The 21,426-nt window shown below is 49.1% G+C and overlaps 1 protein-coding gene across 10 annotated transcripts in view; it reads left to right on the forward strand.

The window, feature by feature from the left end:
* Nucleotides 1–21,426, forward strand: part of Tenm2 (teneurin transmembrane protein 2) — an 856,557-nt gene that overhangs the window by 649,712 nt on the left and 185,419 nt on the right. For 8 of the 10 annotated variants that reach the window (XM_069993966.1, XM_069993969.1, XM_069993971.1 and 5 more), the window contains one exon: nt 931–1,137. The exons of the other annotated variants lie outside the window; for them this stretch is intronic. In XM_069993966.1, the coding sequence (XP_069850067.1) occupies nt 931–1,137 (207 nt within the window). The remainder of the gene's footprint in view (nt 1–930; nt 1,138–21,426) is intronic. 10 annotated transcript variants of the gene reach the window in all.

Raw genomic sequence — 21,426 nt, forward strand, 5'->3', positions numbered from 1 at the left:
GCCTTCCTTTAGGAAGATACTGAGTAACAGACAGTAGCTGTCCAGTCCAGGAAAGCAGATGGTTGAGCAGGTCACCTCTGTTTCAAGGAGAAAACATAGATTGAAGAGGAGCTGCAGGCCTGTGGGGGGCGGGGGTGGGGGGAGGTAGGGAGAGTTACCTGGCAATGGCACAGGAATGAATAAATTGGCACGTTGGAGAGGCATAAAGGTGACCCATCGGAGCCAGGGAGGGTGTGCTCCGGAGGGGCCCCTGATTAGAGATGAGGGGGGTAGGGGACGCAACTGGGGTCATCGCTGGTATTTCTTTCTGCACACAACAGAGAGCTGCTGTGCTGTGCGGGAGTGCATGGCTCAGGGAACTTACGGAACAACCCTGCTTCCAGTTCACACCAGTCATCCCAGCTCCTTCGGAGGCTGAGATCTGAGGATTGTGGTTCAAAGCCAGCCGGGGCAGGAAAAGTCCCCTGAGACTTTTATCTTCAGTGAACAGCTCAGAAAACAAAAAAAAAAATGGAAGTGGCACTGTGGCTCAAGTGGTAGAGCGCTCGCCTTGAGCCAAAGAAGCTCGGGGACAGCGCCCAGGCCCTGAGTTCAAGCCCCAAGACTGGCACAAGTAGATAGATGATAGATTAGATAGATAGATAGATAGATAGATAGATAGATAGATAGATAGATAGATAGATAGATAGATAGATAGATAGATAGATAGATAGATGGATAGACAGACAGACAGACAGACAGATAGCTCTACATGTATCTACTGTATACATATGTAGAGAGACCGTTGGAGATCCAACTGTCAAACCACTCTGCAAGATCCACTTCGTGAAAAAGTAAGCGCCGTGTATTGTGAGCTGGTTCGGGTGCGACCGTCTCCGGATGCTGACGTGACGCTCGTTGCTGACCTCTGACCCCTCTCCTCTCTCCCAGGTCGACCCATTCCACCTACCTCCTCGTCTAGCCTCCTCCCACCTGCCCAGCTGCCCAGCTCCCATAATCCTCCGCCCGTTAGCTGCCAGATGCCCTTGCTAGACAGCAACACTTCTCATCAGATCATGGATACCAACCCCGATGAGTTCTCCCCCAATTCCTACCTGCTCAGAGCTTGCTCAGGGCCCCAGCAAACCTCCGGCGGTGGTAAGGATGCTCTCTCTTTCTCTCTCTTTCTGTCTGTCTCTGAGTACTGTCTGAATGTGTGCTGGGGTCATGCGTGACCATCGTGGGCCTCCGAGAAAAATGACCACGGTGAAACAAGGGCCAGCCAGGGAGAGAGAGGGTGGTATGGGGTGAAATGGGGATTGTCATTTGTGAGCCACATTGGTGACTGAAGTGTGTGTGTGTATGTGTGTGTGTGTGTGCACACGCTGATCGGCGGCTTTGATCCTCCTTCCATGGAAGGAGTTTGCCCATGGGTCCGGGCGGAGCGTGCTGGTCGCCGGGGTGAGCTGCACAGAGAAGCAGGCACTCTGAATTTCGTATGGCTAGGACTCTTATCCCAGGTGACTGTCCTGGACACCACCACCTGCCCTGGCTTGTGTGGCTCTCATGAATGCCCGTCCGAGGTGTGGTTTGCATCTGACTTCTTTCTCCTGGCTTGTCTGAGATGGTTTGGCGATTACCACGTGCTACCTTAGCTGAATACCAAATTGTCCGGGTCGTGTCTGCAGCATTTGGGGGGAGAGCATCCTGTCCCAGGATACCTCCCCTTCTACCACTTCCCTGGAATTTGACCGGCGGGGCTGGGCCAGGGTGTGTGTGTTTGGCTTTGGTAAATGCAGCCTGCCCCATCGTCCCAGGACAGATGAGCTGGACACAACCTTTGGATCTCCTCAGCTCCCTAAATCGTAGGTGCAGCCCCCCTCAGGCTCCGGGAGCGTCCACTTCACGTGGCTCTCCGCCGTGGCGGGCGGTGTGTTCACATGGATGTCAGAGTGTAGGGGTGGTTGGTGCTCGGGGATGAAGTTATCCAGGGCCCGCAGAGGGCGGATGGCAGGGACGGATTGTTCTCTCCCCCAGCACGGCGTCAGGGCCTGATCCATGAACATTGTCCGCTCCTGGCCTCAAGCTCTCCAATGAGAGAAGACCTGGTACAGTTCCACCAGGGAGCATAATAGAGGCCCATGCCCTTCCTCAGAGCCAGGCCTGATATATTTAGTAAACTCATATTCTTTTTTTCCCAAAAAAAAAAAATTACCTAATCAAATCTCTCATCAAATGAGCAATCCATTGTTGATATTACGAAGGCCTTTAATCTACCATAAATCTTTATTAGAACTCATCAGAGCATCTCGTTGGAGAGAAATGTGATTATGGCACTCTTAAAATGACATTGCATCATTGGGGTGATTGGTTTACCATTTGCAGAAGAGACATCAATCACAGGAAACAGAACCACACAGTAAATGAATTCAACCTTTCTACCATGGAACAATGACACTGTAATTGCTCAAAATCAGGCTTAGAATGAAATCGGAAAATGCTCTTTCTTCAAATATGATGTTAACTTAATGGAATATATTATGAAAAAATCATGTTTGAGGGAATTCTATATAATTAAAAATATGTGGAAATATGTTTCCTTCTTCCTCTCCACGGAACCCGATTTTAGCTTTTTTATTTCATTTATTTATATTTTTTTCCTAGAGAGATTATGTCGCATTTAATTGAACCACCCTCGCTGATGTTTGGCTGCTTTTTATTTCATACTATGGAATCGTGATGAATATTGTATTTTGAAGGACACGGGGCTTTTTGAAATGAGGTGCACCTCATTTCAGTCAGCACCTGCTGACTGCTTTTTAAAAACAGACAATTATTAAGGAGAAGATGAGCTTTAAAAATAAACCAAAAACACTAGATCCTTTTATGCACCAATGGACACCCAAGTTGAGCTGATTTTTGTATGGGAGATTCGTGGGTTTCTGTGGCTGGTGAAGCAGGCTTGCTGGTGGTAATGCACTCCACCGTCCCTCTCCTCCAGAACAACGTATCCGCTGCTGTCCTGGTGGGTGGACATCACCGTTGGGCTCAGGCCTCTATCAGGCCTTCTTTTGGGTGGATGGCACAGTTCTGTGTGTTTGGGGTCTCAGTGGCCCGCTTTGCTCCACACCAAGCTTTTAGACTCGCATTAGACCACTGGTGGCTTTTAGCATCAGTGAGACCAGAAAATAATAGACAAAGGTCCATTTTTATCCCAAACAAGAACCATGACCATACGATTTAATCTTCAACAGAGAGAGAAGGGAGTTAAAATTAAGTTTCACAGAACCTTGGTTTTTCAGGATCGTTATCTGGGTTGGGGTGGGGGGATAATGGATAGGCGTTTGAAATTCTTGACTCTGGCTTCTTGCATGTCTGTGTGTGTGTGTGTGTGTGTCTGTGTGTGTGAGAGATAGCACGTGTGTGTGTGTGTGTGTGTGTGATGTAACAGGTCTGGGGGTCCCAGGGCAAATCTGGGGATTCCCTTGAAAGGCAGATGTATTTGCCAGGAACGAAAAGGCTTGGCAATAGATCTTGATGCGAGATGCCCTGCTCAGAGCTTTGCCTGTTTACCGTGGAGTCTAAAAGTTGTTCTTAAGGGCAGTGGTCCTGTGTTGTTTTTTTTTTTTTTGGGGGGGGGTCCGGTTGTGGGGCCTGAACTCTGGGCCTGGGCGCTGTCCCTCAGCTCTTCAGCTCAAGGCTAGTGCTCTACCACTTGCGCCACAGCGCCACTTCCGGCTTTTTTCTTTTTGCTTATGTGGTGCTGAGGAATCGAACCCAGGGCCTCAGGCATGCAAGGCAAGCACTCTACCACTGAGCCACCTTCCCAGCCCCAAGAGGTCCTGTGTTCTAAAGCTCGGGAAGCAGTTTGGCCTTTGTCTTTTTCTTAGGGGAGAGGTTAATACCTTCTAGAACATTCAGCCCATAGGCAACAGGAAAAACAAAATCAAAACAACACCAAACAAAACCACTATTTCTGCCTTCTTCTTACGGCCAAACCCACCACCTCAAAGAGACACATCATGCGCTTCTCCCTTCCCAAGGAGCCCTGTTCTAAAGGCACAAAATCGAGGCGAGAAAACGTTCTCTCCCCAGCTGAAAACTCCCTGCTGGCAACACAACCCGGTTCACCTCTGGCTGGGTCATTTTTCTGTGACCGTAGCGTGTTCCTTAGTGGGTGGTGCTTCAGGCTAGCCTCCTCCACCGCCACCTTGCTCTGACCCTCAGTGGACACCATCACGCACACACCCGCCCGCTGAAGAGGCTCTGAACAGAGACAGCCACGCTGCCCCTGGAGCATCTGTCTCCGGAGGGCTGAGCCTCCAGGAGGGCCCGGCCTCCACACCTGACCTCCCACCATAGCGGGTTATCGCCGCCAAACTGTCTTCCTGTGGCGGTGTCACTTCAGATCCCACGGAACAACTCATGGGGAGAGAAAGCTGGGGTCCGGCCCCAGGAATGGCCCGGCTGCCCCGCCTATGGGAATAGGATTTGGTGTGTGTAGCAGGGGCTCACAGGTATAAATGCATCTGCAGCCAGGCTGGTCTCTAAAAGCCTTAGCTTGTCTCTCTCCCTGTGAAAGATTGAGTTTTAGATTTTTTTTAAATAACAATAAAATCTAAATAATTTTCTGTGATGCAAAAGCTCTGCCAGGACCCGCTCAGCAAAACCCCCCCGGAGCGAATTTGACCTGACGTAGCTGAGCTGCATCTTGGAACTGAGCCTGGTCCCTTCAGATAAAAAAAAAAAGCAGTATCTTGGGTGATGTTAAATGAAGATGGTGCAGCAAAACAGCACCCGTGGTCCTCGAGAAGAGCTCAGGGGTTGGAGACTTGCCGGCATACACAGCACCCTGCATTTATTCCCCAGCGCGGAGAAACACACAAGCATCCATGCATCATCCATCCATCATCCTTCCATCCATCCATCATCTATCCAACTATCATCCATCCACTCTTCCATCCATCCAACCATCATCCATCCATCCAACCATCAGCCATCCATCCATCCATCCATCCATCGTCCATCCATCCATCCATCCATCATCCATCCACCCATCCATCAGGCAAGCTTTGCCTGGCCTATAGTCACTCAAGAATTCAGTCCCCTGGCTGGTTCAATGGCGTTGTGTTTGTCTGGCCTTGCATCTCCCATAGTATGGGATAGCCTTGACTCCTTCCTTCCTTTTGCATCACCTTTATAGTGTGGGATAAGCCGAGTCAAGGGAAAAGCCCCAGAGGGAAGTGCACATGCGTGTTCCTCTGCACACCCATCTCCCCAGCACTTCGGACGCGTCCCAGGGGGAGGCCTGTCCAGGCTCCCAAGGGGCCCAAGGAGCCCCGTGCAGGTTCTCCTTCCCCACTTTCTGGCTCATTTGGCCAGACTGCAGTGTGGACTGCAGGGTGCAGCCCAGGCCGGGGAATGAGTTGTCTTCCTGTCGTGGCTGCACAGCATGAGTTCTGGAGAGCCATGCATTCACTCCTCAGGGATTCATTCATGACCTGCCTGACACCCATCCATCACTCATCTATCCATCCATCCTCCATCCACCCGTCCATCCACCCATCCATCCATCCATCCAACCATCATCTATCCATCCATCCATCATCCATCCACCCATCCATCCATCCAACCATCATCCATCCATCCATCCATCATCCATCCACCCATCCATCCATCATCCATCCATCTATCCATCCATCATCTATCTACCCATCCATCCACCATCCAACTATCCATCCATGCATCATCCATCCATCATCCTTCCATCCATCCATCATCTATCCAACTATCATCCATCCACTCTTCCATCCATCCAACCATCATCCATCCATCCATCCATCACCCATCCACCCATCCATCATCATCATCCATCCATCCATCATCCATCCATCCAACCACCATCCATCCATCCATCCATCATCCATCCATCTATCCATCCATCATCCATCCACCCATCATCATCATCCATCCATCCATCATCCATCCATCCAACCATCCAACCATCATCCATCCATACATCCATCATCCATCCATCTAACCATCATCTAGCCATCCATCCATTCATCCATTTATCCATCCACCCATTCATCCATCATCCATCCATCCATCATCCATCCATCTATCCGTCCATCCATCCAACCATCATCCATCCATCCATCCATCTATCCATTCATCTGTCCTTCCATCCATTTATCCATCCATCCATCTACCTATTCATCCATCCATCCATCCACTTATTCATCTATCCATCTATCCATCCATCCATCCATTCCGTGCCTGGTGAGGTTAAGCAGGGGTCTAAAGACCTCCCCGCTTGCTTCTTGCTCAAGGGTTCTGTGTGTGAGTTTCTTACATACCTTCAGACCTTCTCGTAGTTGGGGACCCTTGCACCGTACCATCTAGACCGTTGTGGAAACTGAGCCCCTGGCAGTGATGTGGTCACACACATCCTATGTGTGGCATTTGGGGTTCCAGCTGGGTGGGGGAAGGGAACAACTCTGCCCCTCCTCCACCCCTACCAAGAACCCCTGAGTACACAGGGAAGAGGGATGGGCGATTCCTTTGGAGATGCACAGCCAGGGGAGCACAGCTCCTCCTGAGCAAATAATCTCGATATTGACAAAAATCCCAGGGTCGATAAGCATTATGTACCATCTGCCTCTCTTCCCTCTCGGTCCCCGGCTTCTAGCATGCAAAGAACATGTCCCGGGCAAGCAGAGGCTAAAGCACACGCACACAGCGTCTCCACAGCCTCCCGCCCTCAAGATGGTGGTGATTTGTTGTTGTTGTTGTTGTTGTTGTTGTTGTTTTCACCCAGAACTTCAGCTTCGCCGGTATGCACTGCAGTTTTGATTGGCTATCCCTAATGAGTCGTGATTTGAGGGAAATCTTTCCATGGACTTTGTAACCATTTGTGTAGCTTCTCGGAGAAACATCTATGTCCAGACCCATGCCCAGTTTTTAATTGAATCATTTGGTTTCTCCTGTTATGATTGAGGAGTATTTTGGGTGCCATTGGCTTATCATTAGATAAATGGTGGGTGGAGGTTTCTTCCTGTTACATGTAAGTTACCTTTTTGCTCTGTTGTACTCTAAGTACAAAGGATTTCCATGTTGGAGTTTATCAGTCTTTTTTTTTCCTTTAGTTATCTGTGCATTCTTTTAGTGCTATGTAAATAACTCCTTCAAGGGCTTACTTATTTCTTGCTAGTAATGGGACTTGAACTCATTTTCACCCCCTCACTCAACTTTTTCGGCTGATAGATGGTGCTTGGCCACTTGAGTCACGCCTCCACCTCTGCATTTTGCTGGTTACCTAGAAATGGAGTCTCACGTATTTTTCTGCCCTGGCTACCTTTGAACCCTGATCCTTAGCTCTCAGCCTCCTGAGGAGATAGTGAGGATTATAGGAATGAGCCACCAGGGCTTTTCACATGAGAGCCATTGTGCTAACTATTTCTACACGTGGCAATTCATCTGCTGTGGACAGCCAGCGAATCCTGCAGCCTGGGTGGTGGCAGGAGCTCATTAGAATGAGGCGTTGACCTTTCAGATCCCAGATGCTCCTTCCTTCATGGCGGCCTTTTGATTGAAAAACATGGACATTGCCGTGCTGGGAGTTTGTAATGTTATCCTTCTCCCAGTTTTAAAGATGGGGAAACAGGATCAGAGAGGTTAGGCCACTTGCCTAACGCTGTGTTAGTAGTAAGTTCCACAATAGGAACCTGACCCAGGGGTTGGTGGCATGGTTCAGGTGGTAGAGCGCCAGCCAGTGAGCATAAGCATCAGATGCCAAGTTTGAGTTTGGACCAAAACAAACAAACAAACAAATAAATGAATGAATACAAACTTGACGTAAAGAAGCTGGTCTCCAGAACAATGAGCGTGTAGGAACTTAAGTGGAGAATTTACAGATAAGTCGGGGGTGTTTTCGGCCCGGCTCGGGTCTGGGCACCGTTGTCCAGTCATGAAGGAGGTGATGTGGGACACAGCCTCTGAGCTTTGGGGGAGAAAGGGAGGAGGGGGTGGGCAGGAAAGGAGATGATGTCGGCTGGGCAGGAGCAGAAAGCCCAGCGCTGCACCTTCTGTGCTGCGAAGTTACCAGATAATGCCTAAAATTGAATTCACAAGAAATAGCAGCCAAGCGCGCTATTTATAGAACTGGAGATAAATAATCAGCCAAAATTTAAAAAAAAAAAAAAAAAAAGGTAAATGCAGTTTCTGCTGGGAAGGAAGACACGCGTTGGTGGTGCGGGAATAAAGATGGCTATTTTCAAACCAAACGTCGTCTAAAGCTGCTCGACTGGTGATGCGGTGCACGTTTTCCTCTTTGTCGTGATTTTTAATAGAAAGTGCACAAAGATATGCCAGGAGCAACACTTAATATGATGGTCGGACCCCACTCCCTCAGATGGGTAGTAGTCTAATGTTCACCAGACACACTGGCATCCAGTGAATGAAAGGCGAGGTGTTGGAGAGGAAGCAGGGCTGGGTGAGGTTGGAGTGTCTGTCTTCCCTGATTCTGGGGTTGGCTGGGCTTTGCCTCTTCTGGTGGGAGGGTGAGGGTCTCAGTTATTTATCTCTGCAGGATTCCCAGGCTGGGGATGGAGTGAGCACGCAGGTCTCCTGGTTGTCTAGTCCAATCCCTGATCCTACATCCACCTAAGCCCAGGTCCCATCTCTTCCTCGAAGCCTTTTCTTATCGAGCTCAGCCTAACCAGAGCTGCTTTCACATCACGGAAGAGCCTTGTCACCCGGCGTATTCAATGTAGCACCTCGTTCCATTCTGATTTGTCATTGTCTCTTGGTGTTTCGCGCGTATAACTCACTTGTGTCGATATTAAATCGTCTCCACTTAAAGGCAAGGGTCACTTACTTGCGTGGTGGTTTCGTTTTTAATCACTTAGTACCTGGTGTGGTAGAAGTGAGCATAGAACCTCACTCACCCACTGAGGCATAGAAGGACAGGAACGCCGGTTCGTGTCTACGGAAGCCTTGAGTAGAGTCACAGTGGTGCGGTGTTCGATCTGAGGCCATCTCTGATGATGTGTGGGCACGTCACTGCTTTCCAAAGAAAAGCCCAGAGAAGCTAGGCACATAACGCAGACCTGTGTCGTTCTAGCTACCTGGGAGGCTGAGCCCGGGAGGATCATGATTCTCGGCCATCCCAGGCAGAAAAGTCCAAAAGACGCTTTTCTCAGCCCCGTCACTAGGAGCAGGGTGGTTAACGCACCCCCACGCTGTGCCGGAGAGTATAATTGGAACCATCTTGCTGCCAAGCCAGCCCACACAGGAAAGCTCGCAAGGAGTTAGACCTCAACGATGAACTCACATGTCAACACAGACATCCATATACCGGCAAACGTACCCAGGCATGCACGCACAGGAATGAGATTCTGTGATGCAACGCCTTTCAGCGGTGGACCGTTCTAGCCAAAAAACAAAACAACAATGAACACCAAGGATCTGAAACACGTCCTGACTCAGGGGCAGGGATTAAAAAGGAAGGGACAGAGGCCTGGAGACAGGAATGGCGGTGACACAGGGCACTCCGTGAGATGGGGTGGGGATGGGTGGGGGAAATGGGGGGGGGATGGGTGACCCCGTGCTCAACTATTACACACATAATCAACTCCCATGTGTTCCGCAGAAAATCCCTTTGTACAACTCTCGGGCGATACCACATTGATGGCTTTTAAGTTGAGAAATGAGAAAGAGAAGTCAGGATTAGATTGTAACATAACTACAAATCAGTCATTAAAGAAGGGAAGGTGGCCGTGGTGGCACTCAGCGGGGACCCTCCATGTAGGCCCGCGGTGTCCCACACACGAGCCCTGGGACCCTATCCTCAAAATAACCAGTGAAACTCGGGGCTGGAGGAGTGGTGCGGCAGCGGGTGCCCACCCAGAAAATTCTAAGGCTCTGAATTCAAACTCCCCTCCAAAAGAAAAAGAACCGGGAAGTCAGCTGGGAGGACACAGACACAGATGGGTCATTCCAGGAGGCTGACTGGGGAGAGCTGAAGGTCAGTTCAAGGTCAGCCATGGCCACTTGGTGAAGTGAGTCTTGGCTATGGCTTCAGAGCTGTCTCTCAGAACAACACCGGGAAAGGTACAGAGAGGGCAGGCTCTCTGACCAGCACGGCCAGGTTTGACCACACTCATTCCTGCTCTCCCTTATCACCCATTTTATTCTGTGATACGTGGTTTTTTTTTCTTCTTCTTCTTTTAGCTGGCACTGAGTTTAGCACGTGGCAGTTCACAAAAGTTGAACTGGAGCAAATGAGCCACGCATGAAGGGAAAAATCAAAAGAGACGAAGGGGGGAGGCTGTGGAAAGGGAACTTTTAGTTTCCAAGGAAGGGTCTGAGCAGCACCCAGCCCCACAGCTGCTGCTTTATTTCAGGGAGAGGGGAAGGCTTTTCTAGGAGAAAGAACTGTGCTGCCTGACTGGCAAAGAGAGCCAGAAGCGAGCATAGCCAAGCAATATCGTTAATATTTAAACTCCAGAATCTGAATCAACCACCCACAGGATGAACAAGAGACTGATCTAGTGCAGTGATTTAAAATTCCCAGCCTTCCCTCTGACAGCCCGGGGCCAGCACCAGCCTTCTCTGTCCTCTGCCATCAGATCTTTGGTTTTATACTCTTCTTGTCCTTATTTGGTTCCATTCCTGGTGCTGGCAAAGGCAGAGAGGGCGGCCAAACCCACTTTTAGGCCGCTCTGGCATGTGTGAATGCTGTCGTTTGGTGGAAAACGATCTCTGTGTCTAAGCCTCTGTGGTTAATCCAGTTCTATCCGTTCCGTCGGCTCACATGTTGTGTTCTCTTGTCTTTGGTAATGGAATCATCATTCTCGGTCCCCAAGATTATGTTCATGTTCAGAGCTTTCCCATCTTGGGGGGGGGGGGGAAGGGAAGAGATGCTCACCATTACCTACCCTCCCTCCATAAATATATATATATATATATATATATATATATATATATATATATATATATATATATATATCCTCAATTTTGTCGCTTGTGTATGCCAGGGAACCTGAATGGTCTGTTTCTCAGTAGGGTCTTCTCATGTCTGGTCCACAATTTAGAAAGAAAGAAAAAAAAGAAAAAGAAAGAAAGAAAGAAAGAAAGAAAGAAAGAAAGAAAGAAAGAAAGAAAGAAAGAAAGAAAGGAGGAAGGAAGGAAAGAAGGAAGGAAGGAAGAGAGAGAGAGGAAAAGGATAGCATCTAGTTAAAGTATTAGGGTGCTGAGTGGGGTGATTTCTTTCTCTAACCCGCACTCTCCTCCTGAGGAGTGAAACGTGGTTAGAATGTAAGAAACGAAGAAAGTCCGGGGTGAAAATAATTCACAGGGTGGAAGGGGGGGGGGACAGGCGTATTACGCTAGGCAGAGGCGGCCTTTGCTGCCTCTCTTTATTGATCTCAGGTTGCTGCAAGGGTTCAGAAGATAAAAAAGAAAGTGTGAAACCAAGAAAGCAAATGATGGTGACGGGGAGACAGTGGAGTCTGAGAGCTGCGGGACCCCCCCGCCCCTCCCCCTGCCCCTTCCCCCGCCCCTCCCCCTGCCCTGTCCCCAGCTCCTCCCTCCACTTGCCCCTCCTCCCCTCCCCAGCATGGACCAGGGATGCGTGGCACTGGGGCTGAGCCACACAGTTTGCAAAGATGCCAAGATCGTAAGCCAAGCCTGACAAGAAGCAGGAGACGCTTACTTCATCCCTATGACAACACTGAGGCTCCTAGACTGACGTGTGTGTGTGTGTGTGTGTGTGTGTGTGTGTGTGTGTGTGTGTGTGTGTGTGTGTGTGTGTGTACAAAAATCCACCCAAGTCTTCTTTCCCAAAGATTGGAAATCAAAGCTTGTGCCCTTGTCTAGATGGGTGGTGATGGTGATGATGCTGATGGTGATACTGATGATGGTGATACTGATGATGGTGATGATGCTGATGGTGATACTGATGATGGTGATGATGCTGATGGTGATACTGATGATGGTGATACTGATGATGGTGATGATGTTGAACAGTACCATTTCGTGCGTAGCATATTTTCTCTTTTAAGAAGCGCACTCATTCCTTGACCTCAGCTTGCGAAGTTTAGGTCCTCAGGCCGCATGCCGGCCTGTTTGAATATGAACTTCCTGATACGTTTTAAGTAATTTTTTCTCATATTTAGCTGGCAGCGTCCACGGAGCAGCGTGTCTCACGTACACATCTGTGACTCTGTCTTTCTGGAAACAGCCACTGCTGTCCTTCCCCGCTCTCACGCCTTTATGGTGGCCAACAACCAGAGTCCAGGATCAGCCGCCAGTCTCTGACGGCCATCTCAGCCTGTGACCCCAGTTGACTAGCCTGTCAGCCGGGCGGCGGTTATGAAAATGAGGGTGACACCTCCACTAATCTTGTCACTGATTGTAACAGTGACAGGCAGAATGACGCCCATCCTCACGGGCGCTCTGTGTACAGCCCCTCGGATGTGCGCTGGCCTGCAGAGCGGAGCGCAGGAAGGACATCCTCACCCCCACTTAATGGATCCGTCTTCCAGGGTCAGAAAAACTAAGTGACTTGCCCACAGGCCCTGTCGGGGTCTAGCAGTCTTGAACTTGCTATGATCAAGGCCTTCTCCTGTTATTTTTCTACCATGGATCCAGTGTCCCCATGTATTCACACAGATTAAGTGAGGGTTTAGTTGTTTTCTGTCATATGAAAGATAGCTAGCTAGTTACATAGATAGATAGATGATAGATTGATCCAGAAAGATAGATAGATAGATAGATAGATAGATAGATAGATAGATAGATAGATAGATAGATAGATAGAAAGAAAGATAGCAGACTGACAGACAGACAGACAGAAAGATAGATAGATAGATAGATAGATAGATAGATAGATAGATAGATAGATAGATAGATAGATAGAAAGATAGCAGACAGACAGACAGAAAGATAGATAGATAGATAGATAGATAGATAGATAGATAGATAGATAGATAGATAGATAGATAGATAGATAGATAGTGGATGACTGAGAAAGATGGATGAATTGATAATCAGACAGATGATAGAGACATACATACATACATACACAGCAGGAGAGATAGACACAGAGGGGTTAAATGTAGCTATTTAGATAAAAAGGTAGAAAAACAGGTAAAAAGGATGGATGACTGAAATGGATGGAGAGATAGATAGATAGATAGATAGATAGATAAAAGGTGGACAATTGAGGAAGATGGATGAGTTGATAGAAAATAGAGATATACATACATACATACATTATGGATGGAGAGATAGAGAGCAAAATTAAATATAGCTTTTAGATAAAAAGGGAGAAAAACAGGTAAAAAGGTAGATGCCTGAGATAGATAGATGGATGGAGAGATATATAGACAGATGGATAAAAATGTAGGTAGATTAAATGGTATAGATACATACCTAGATGAAAATAAAACTAGATAGATAAAAGGTGGACTACAGATAGATATTTAAATGTAGCTAGATAGATAAAAGGTGGATTACAGCAAGATAGATAAAAATGTAGGTAGATAAATAAACAGGTAGATTATAGATAGGTAAATAGATAGATACATACATACATACATAGATAAACAAACAGAAGATGCATAGATGTACTTGTTCCAATGACTCCCTTCATAGAGCTCTTCCTGTTCGCCTTAGACTGCCCCACCACATCTGTTTCCATCTTTGTCTCGGGGTCCTTTGGTTGCCCCTTAGTTTGTGTAGCTTTTCGAACCACACTCCAGCTCATACCCAACATCCACAGTCTGTGAGGAGCAGGCTCGGGTTACCGAGCGAGATCTTGGCGGGAGCAGACAAGAGTCTGTCGGTCCCTCCCATGATCACTCTTGGCTCCTGCCCTTTTATAACTGCACGTGTCACTAGGGCACAGTTGGAGGAAGAAACACTTAGTGGGTCAAGAGAGACCGGCGGGGGTGAGGGCGGGGGGACGGGGGGATCCTGGATGGGCTGCCCTTGCCTCCCAGCCGGCCGTGGGGTTGGTGGTACTCTGCCAGTCATTTTATCTCTGTCATTGTTTTTCAAACCCCCACACTTGGAAGAGCCCTGGGGTCTCTATAGCTGCTCCTTTGTCTTCTTGGACTATTGTTACCCTGGGCAAGTTGTTTAATTAACTTCTCTGTGTTTTAGTCTCACCATTTATAACGCAGAGATAATTATACTTCAAGATAATGTGTGAGGGAAATGCTCTCCGTGGCGCAGCGAGAGGCAGGCAGGCCAGGATATCATTATTGTTTAATCGTAATGACGCCCCGCGTGCACACGCGTGGACAGGGGCAGCAGCGCCAAGCTGGGCCCCGCAGCTTCACCCACTCAACCTGACCTTCGCCCTGAGCTCTCCCGGGAGACCGTGCGGGGGGAGGTCACTGATCCCAAACAGACTTCCTCCAGCTGTGTACCAGACACAAGGAACTCAGGCATGTCCACTGTGGACCCAGACTTGGCAAATCATAGACACAGTTCACCTTTCTGATGCTCGGGGTTTAGAGAGAGCCATCCTTCTGTGTCTCCAGGATCACCCTAAAGCCAAGACGGGTGGAGGGAGGCCAGCTCCCACCTCGTGCTAGAAAATTCCACTCATAAAACCACGAGCGCCCCCCCTTATCAACTCCCCCTGCTGTGTCCAATTAGACTGCTTTCAAGAAAAGGAACAACCACTTTACCTGGGTGAGTGTCTAGGGGCTGTTCATCTCTCCTTTTTGGTTTATCACAACTCTTAAATTACCTTCACGCCCGCTCCATTTTCCTCCTTTTGCTTTGCCACAGGAAACGTTTATGAAAAAGCAGTTTGTTTGTTTGTTTGTTTTGCCTTTTGCTTTTGTTTGGTTTTATTGAGAGGCATTTCGAGAGAATGAAATGAGAGTTAGTTAGGCTGAAATGGCTTCACAGGCTTTTAGAGCTTCGTGGCAGGATGGGTGGAAGGCGTGAGCCTGATTGGGTCTTGTGGTGGCACCGTGGATCTGGGATATCAGCCTTGAACTCTCCTTGTCTGGCTCCTGTTGCAGACGGGGTGGGGGTGGGGTGCCCGTGAGCTAGGCCCACTTAGCTGTGGAGTCCGACACAGGCGCTGCAGGTCAGTAGAGGTGTTAGCACCCCAGATCCTTAGGAGCACCCCACCATGATGCCCTTGGCTCTGCAGGTGCTTGGCGAGGTAGTTTTGTCTTAACCTGCGTCTGTGTCGTTGTTACTCATGAAGAAATCGTAGGTGACTGGTAGAGGGAGGGGGGGAGGAGGGAAGAGGAGGACTCGGTGTTCTAGGTCTTGCATGGTCCTGAGCCAACCCCTGTGAAGATGCAAAAATCTGGCTTAAAAAGAGGCCATACCAGTACACTTAATAAAGTCTTACTAAAGTCTTCTGACCCCTTGTTGTGGCTACTCTGATGTGATCTGGCTGGAGACCGGCTCCCATCCTTCTCCCTTCCCATCCTTCTGCCTCTGCAGCAACCCTGGGCTTAGGTTCCATAGAAAGGCCAGGCCCTGGGTGGCATGCCCATACTCCCAGCCACTTGCTCTAGTCCTTCTCTGTCCCCATGCTTCCATCCATGCCCTGCCCCCCCTCCCTGTGTGTGGGTGTCCTCCCCTCCTCCCCTCCCCACTGTCTGTCAGCGTCCCCCGAGCCAGAAGGGTACCGGGCACTTTGCTAAGCACTCTGGGTATTGACAAACACATCTGGATGTTTTTCCAATATCCACTGTGTAACTCTAACAAAATCCTTGAGGAAACACTTCTTTCCAAACTCTAATTGAAGTGAAAATGGCGTACTTCCCAAATCCACTGTGAAAATGTCCTTTGGATATGAAAATGTCCTTTGGATGTGTCTTAAGCCAAGATGTTGCCTCCTTTCTTCTAGCCTAGAGAGGGAGGGAGGGTGGGAGGAAGAAAGGAAGGAAGAGAGATGGAGGGGAGGACTAAAGGAAAGTGGAATGAGAGGTTGGATGGATGAAAGGATGCATAGATGAATGGATTAGTAGGTGGGTAGATGAATGGATGTTTTGATTAGTGGATAGCTGGATTGATGAATGGATGGATTAGTGGGTAAATGGATGGATTAGTGGATGGGTGGATGGATGGATGATGGATGGATAGATGAATGGGTAGATGGTTGGGTGGATGAGTGGATGGATGGTTGGATTCGTGGATGGATGGATGGATGGATGGATGGATGGATGGATGGATGGTTAGATAGATGGTGGCTGGATGGATGGGTGGATGGATGGATGGATGGGTAGATGGATGGTTAGGTTAGTGGCTGGCTGGCTGGCTGGATGGATGGATGGATCAGTGGATGGATGGATGGATGGGTGGGTGGGTGGATGAATGGATGGATGGATGGATGGGTGGGTGGATGGATGGATGGATGGATGCATGGATGAATGGATGGATGGATGGATGGTTAGATAGATGGTGGCTGGATGGATGGGTGGATGGATGGGTGGATGGGTGGGTGGGTGGGTGGGTAGATGGTTGGGTGGATGAGTGGATTGATGGATGGATGGATGGATGGATGGATTAGTGGTGGATGAATGAATGGTTGGATGCCCAGATGGGAGGAAGGATGGAAAAGAGAGGAGAGGGAAGGGAACAGAGAAGAACCTTGGAGAAAAACTGAATTGTACAAGAAAGAAAAGGTACCCTCTTGGAACTTTTTCTATGCTATGTGAACTGAAACTCTCAAAAAGACTAGATACCTCATTTCTAAGAGACAGCTGACTGGGCAGCCTTCCTTTGGTCCCTCCCCCCTTCTCCTCCCGAATACTTCTGGAACTGGTCTTGAATGGCACATGTTGGGAGGGTGGTAAGTGATCAACAGGCCCTGTACAGGCTCTGCTCTGGTCCCCACCTCTCAGTACGGAGGGGAGTGAGCTACGAAGCGTGTAGTGAGGCTAACCAACTCCACCAGTAGGCAGCAAGGACGTGAGCCTCTGGCCCCCAGGTCCAGCCCCTTATCTCCTGAGACACCCTCTTCCCAATCATTCCTCTGAGCCCTGAAAGCTTTCGTGCTCACACGCTTCCCAGAGCCCTGCATTGGATTCGAGGACTCCATACGTTGGGTTTAAACCTAGAAGTCTGGGTTTCTAACAGGTGCCCTGGGCAATGTCCACTCATGCCGATCGGACAGCCCTGGTTGGAAGCTCTGCTCTCACCACCTGATGCATGGTGTAACAATGTTAGGTAGGCAGATGCGTACAGAGCCTGTGGTTGTTACCACCATTGGATGACAAGAACGGTTTGCTCCAGTTCCCTGAACATCTACCGTTACAGACATTAAAGTAGCATAATAGAGAATCAGAAGTAAGTAAAACCAGATCCTCCGCCTTACGGAAACAGTCTAGGCAGTGGGAGAAATATTAAGAACAAAAGTCGCCAGGCACAGCGCCTGCTGCCTGTAATCCTGGCTATTCAAGAGGAGAGAGGCAGAGATCAGGAGGTTCATGGTTCAAGGTCAGCCCAGACAGGAAGTTAGGGAGACCGCCCCTCGTCCATCTCAATGAATAAGCCACAGGCCACATATCTGTAACCCCAGCTCCGTGGGAAGATCACTTCCCGAGGGAGGTTACCGGAAGAGATTCATCGGAAGAGATGAATGCAGCTCTCACAGAACCAGGTCTTCCTCTAGCGGCCTGATTTGCCCTCGGTAACTTCTCACACACTTTCTGGCTGCTGTTTTGCCATTCCCCTTGAGTCTCTCACAGACCAAATCAGTGCCAAGCCAGGGCTGTGAGGTAAATGAACCCTTTTCCTTGTTGAAGTGAACCAGCCTCCAGTCCTAGAGAGAGGAGGAGCTGCAGCCACTGAATATACCCAACCTGAACATGTAATGGCTGCGTGTGTGTGTGTGTGTGTGAGTGTGTGTGAGATAGACACACACACACACACACACACACACACATCAGCCTCACCTTCATCCTGTCAGGGTTTTCTGAGACAGTACCAATGGATGGAGGCAAGAGAAAGAAGTCCAGAAACTCGGAATCTTTGCCTCAATAGTTATTTTCATAGCTGGTTCTCTCCCTTGCCTCAGAAAAAAAAAAAAAAAAAAAAAAAGCGCCGGGGTAGAAACTGAGAACTGGAAACTCCCGGAGCTGTTAGAGACAAATTACCTTTAGAATCATGCCTGCTTTATGCTCCTTGCTAAGCGCCCAGAAAATAGCCTGCACGTGCATTTCCCGGGCCTGATTAAAGGGTGACTGTGCAAGTCCCTAAATAATTGCCACATGAATCTTGATAACCACCCGAAATGAGCTTAACTCGGTGGGTCCTGGACGGCGGAAAAGCTTCTAATATGCCGCTCATCATTCTACCCTGCTTCAAAGAATGGGAGCGGAGCCCTGCGCCTCTCTCTCCTCACCTCCCTGATTAATTCATGCTTTTAAAATATGAGGAAGGACTAACTGATGAGCTGATTCCGTTGAGCTTTGTGGGGTTTTTCCCCCCAATTTAGCAAGCAATGAGGACCCATCCAATTTCTCCTCTTTCATATTGGCTCTTAAGTCTCATTTCTGCCATTAGTTGAACTGATACAGTACTGGGTACTCTCTCTCTCTCTCTCTCTCTCTCTCTCTCTCTCTCTCTCTCTCTCTCTCTCTCTCTCTCTCTCTCTCTCTCAAAATTCAGAGACTTGTCCTTCTCCCGTAATTATAAAGTGCTCACAGTGAAGACAGCCCTGGTAAACTTTGCTTTTCAGCACAAAAACAATATTAGCTAAAGAGCCGGTTGTAATACAGATGCTTAGACAGGTCGAGGAGGGAAAAAAAAAATCAGGTCTTAGAAAAGCTCTCTGAACCTCATTCGAGTTAAATTCCTGGTCTTCCTTTCTTGCTACAAAGCCTCAAGAATTCAGATAGGAATGGTAATTACAATGGCCGCTCCTCAGGGTGAATGTTGAATACAGATTTATCTGCCTGCCGGGGTCAAGTTGCCTCTCTGGACAAAAAGAGGGGAACACACACACACACACACACACACACACACACACACACACACACACACACACACACACACACACACACACACACACACACACACACACACACACACACACACACACACACACACACACACACACACATTCTTCCCAGAGAAGGAAGATTCCAGCATTTACATTCTTCGCTGTGTGAGTGAGATCTGCCTCCGTTGCTCCCTGCGCTCTTCCTTGTTCTAGAAACAAGCTAGCTCACCGGACAGCACAATCGATGGAGCGGCAGGCAGCTGGCTTGCTGGATGTGGGTAGGATGATCTACACACAGAGACAGGCAGATAACCACGGCTGGCCTGGACCGGGGAGCCTGCTCGTCTGCAGTCTTGCTTTCGTGTTCTTGTATCACCCAGGTGCTAGCTCAGCATTAGACAATTGGATGCAGAATTGGGGAAGGAAGCCCAGCCCGTTTCAGTGGGCAAAACCATTGGAGAGATTGAAGAAGCCCGCTCCGGTACCCTGGACCGAGCTCTGAGAACCCTCCACCTAGAGCGCTGATCCTAAGAACATTCCTTAGGGTTCTTTAGACCTCATAACTGTGGTTCTTCTGGGCCCAGCCACCTCCAGGGAGAAGAGAATCTTAGCATGTGGATCGTGACTCTCAGTGTCTGGTCCCTGAACACCAGCATCAGCTGGCTAGCTCCTGAGAGCGCGCCGGAAACACGGATTCTGGTTTCTCTCCTTCTCTCCTTTTCCGGGGCCTACAGTGTGAGTTCCACCTGAAAATGTGGGACCCAGCCACCAGCCTTCACCAGCTCTCCGGGTGATCCGGCACATCTTGCTTGGTTAGCCAGCCTCGGCTAGAATCCTTTCCTCCACGGGTTGAAGCCATGCAGTAACTTGGTGCCATGCCAGACATACTGTCACTGTTCGTGTTTATTTATATTGTTTTTACTTCTTATGTTTATTATTATGTAAACTCACGTCCGGGAGGTGCTCAGCCAACAACAACCTTGAAGGGCCAGCCAGACCCACCTCCCAGATGGGGAAACTGAGGCACGGAGATGTTCAGTACCATACCCAGGAGCACACAGGATAAAATGGGGGAGGTTTGTGTGGACTCAGGCAGTCTGGCAGACCTCGGTGCAGCCTGCAGAAAGCAGTCGTCTAGGTGGCGGTGACACCGGCCAGGGTTCTAGAATGTTCCAGGGTACAGAACGCAGCTTTCCCGTGCAGATTGAATGTCTCGAGGCAAATGAGCCACATTCCCAGTCAGGATAGAGGAAACACATCACACTCAATTCTGACCAAAAAAAAAAAAAAAAAAAAGTTGATACTGGAACAAAGAGAACAAAAGAAAAGAAAACTCAGTTCGATTCTCTCCGAAGGTCATATGTCAATCACCTTGCAGGAAGCCCTTCTCGAGCGAGGCTTTTATCCCACCCACCACTAGCGCTGCATTCTAGTTCTGCCGGGCGGCGGGCATGCACCCCCAAGACACAGCCCTGGTTCCACGGAGGACGCAGGGGATGAGGGGGTGAGACACTTCTCCAGAAGCATCTCCCCAAGGCCGGCTCTGCACTGCGATGCTTCTCAGCATCCTCACGTGTCACGTGAGCCCCGAGCCAGCTTTGAGATTCCCGTGTTTTGTAATTTTGAAAAGATTAAAAAAAAAAAAGCCAACGCAGCCCTTTTCATGCATGAGACTCCCAGCTTTCAGGGGGGGAGAAGGAGGAACCTTCTAGAAGGCAGAGGTGGAAGTGGAGGAGCTAAGAGCTTCACGGACGGGGATTTTCGAACATGACTTCCTGCGTTTGGAAGGGAACTCTGTCTGGGAGGAAGGCTTGGCCTTGCTCTTCTAACTGTTCGTTTTCTTGTTCATCACAGACTGGGTTGGTGACTCCCCAGTTACGACGGAGGCAGAGAAAGATTGTTGAAAATAGGTCAGGCCTTCACGTGGCCTGTCTTGCGTGGGAATGGGGCGGGGGCTGAGCCTGGGAGGGCTGAGTAGAAGGACTGAGTGTGACCAGCCTTGGGTAGAGGTGACCCAAGGCCAGGGCATGCTCTCAGGAGTCAGGCAGAGAGCACAGAGCAGAGCAGGGGGCGGGCAGCAGCCGAAGATGTCTTGTCTTGAAATGTGTCTTTCCTTTGAATCTTTCTAGTTTTGTGTTTCAGTGATGACCAGTTAGATACGTTGTTTTCATACATTGTACAAACCTAAGAGAGCACATCTGCTGATGGGGGGGGGGGCAAGGGTAGGGGAGTGGTCTATACAAGGGCTCAAACTCAGGGCCTGGTCACTCAGTCCCTGAGTTAGTTTTGCTCACGGCTAGTGTTCTACCACTTGAGCAACGTCTCCATTTCTTGCTCTTGGATGGTTCATTGGAGATAAGAGTCTCCTAGACTCTTCTTCCCAGGGTGGCTTTCAATGGGGCGCCTCAGATCTCCTGAGTAGCTGGTGTGAGCCACTGGCGCCCAGCCATACTCACGGC

This window comes from Dipodomys merriami, unplaced genomic scaffold (assembly GCF_024711535.1).
Source record: "Dipodomys merriami isolate MVZ:Mamm:240054 unplaced genomic scaffold, mDipMer1.0.p SCAF_44, whole genome shotgun sequence".
Classification (NCBI taxonomy): Eukaryota; Metazoa; Chordata; class Mammalia; order Rodentia; family Heteromyidae; genus Dipodomys; species Dipodomys merriami.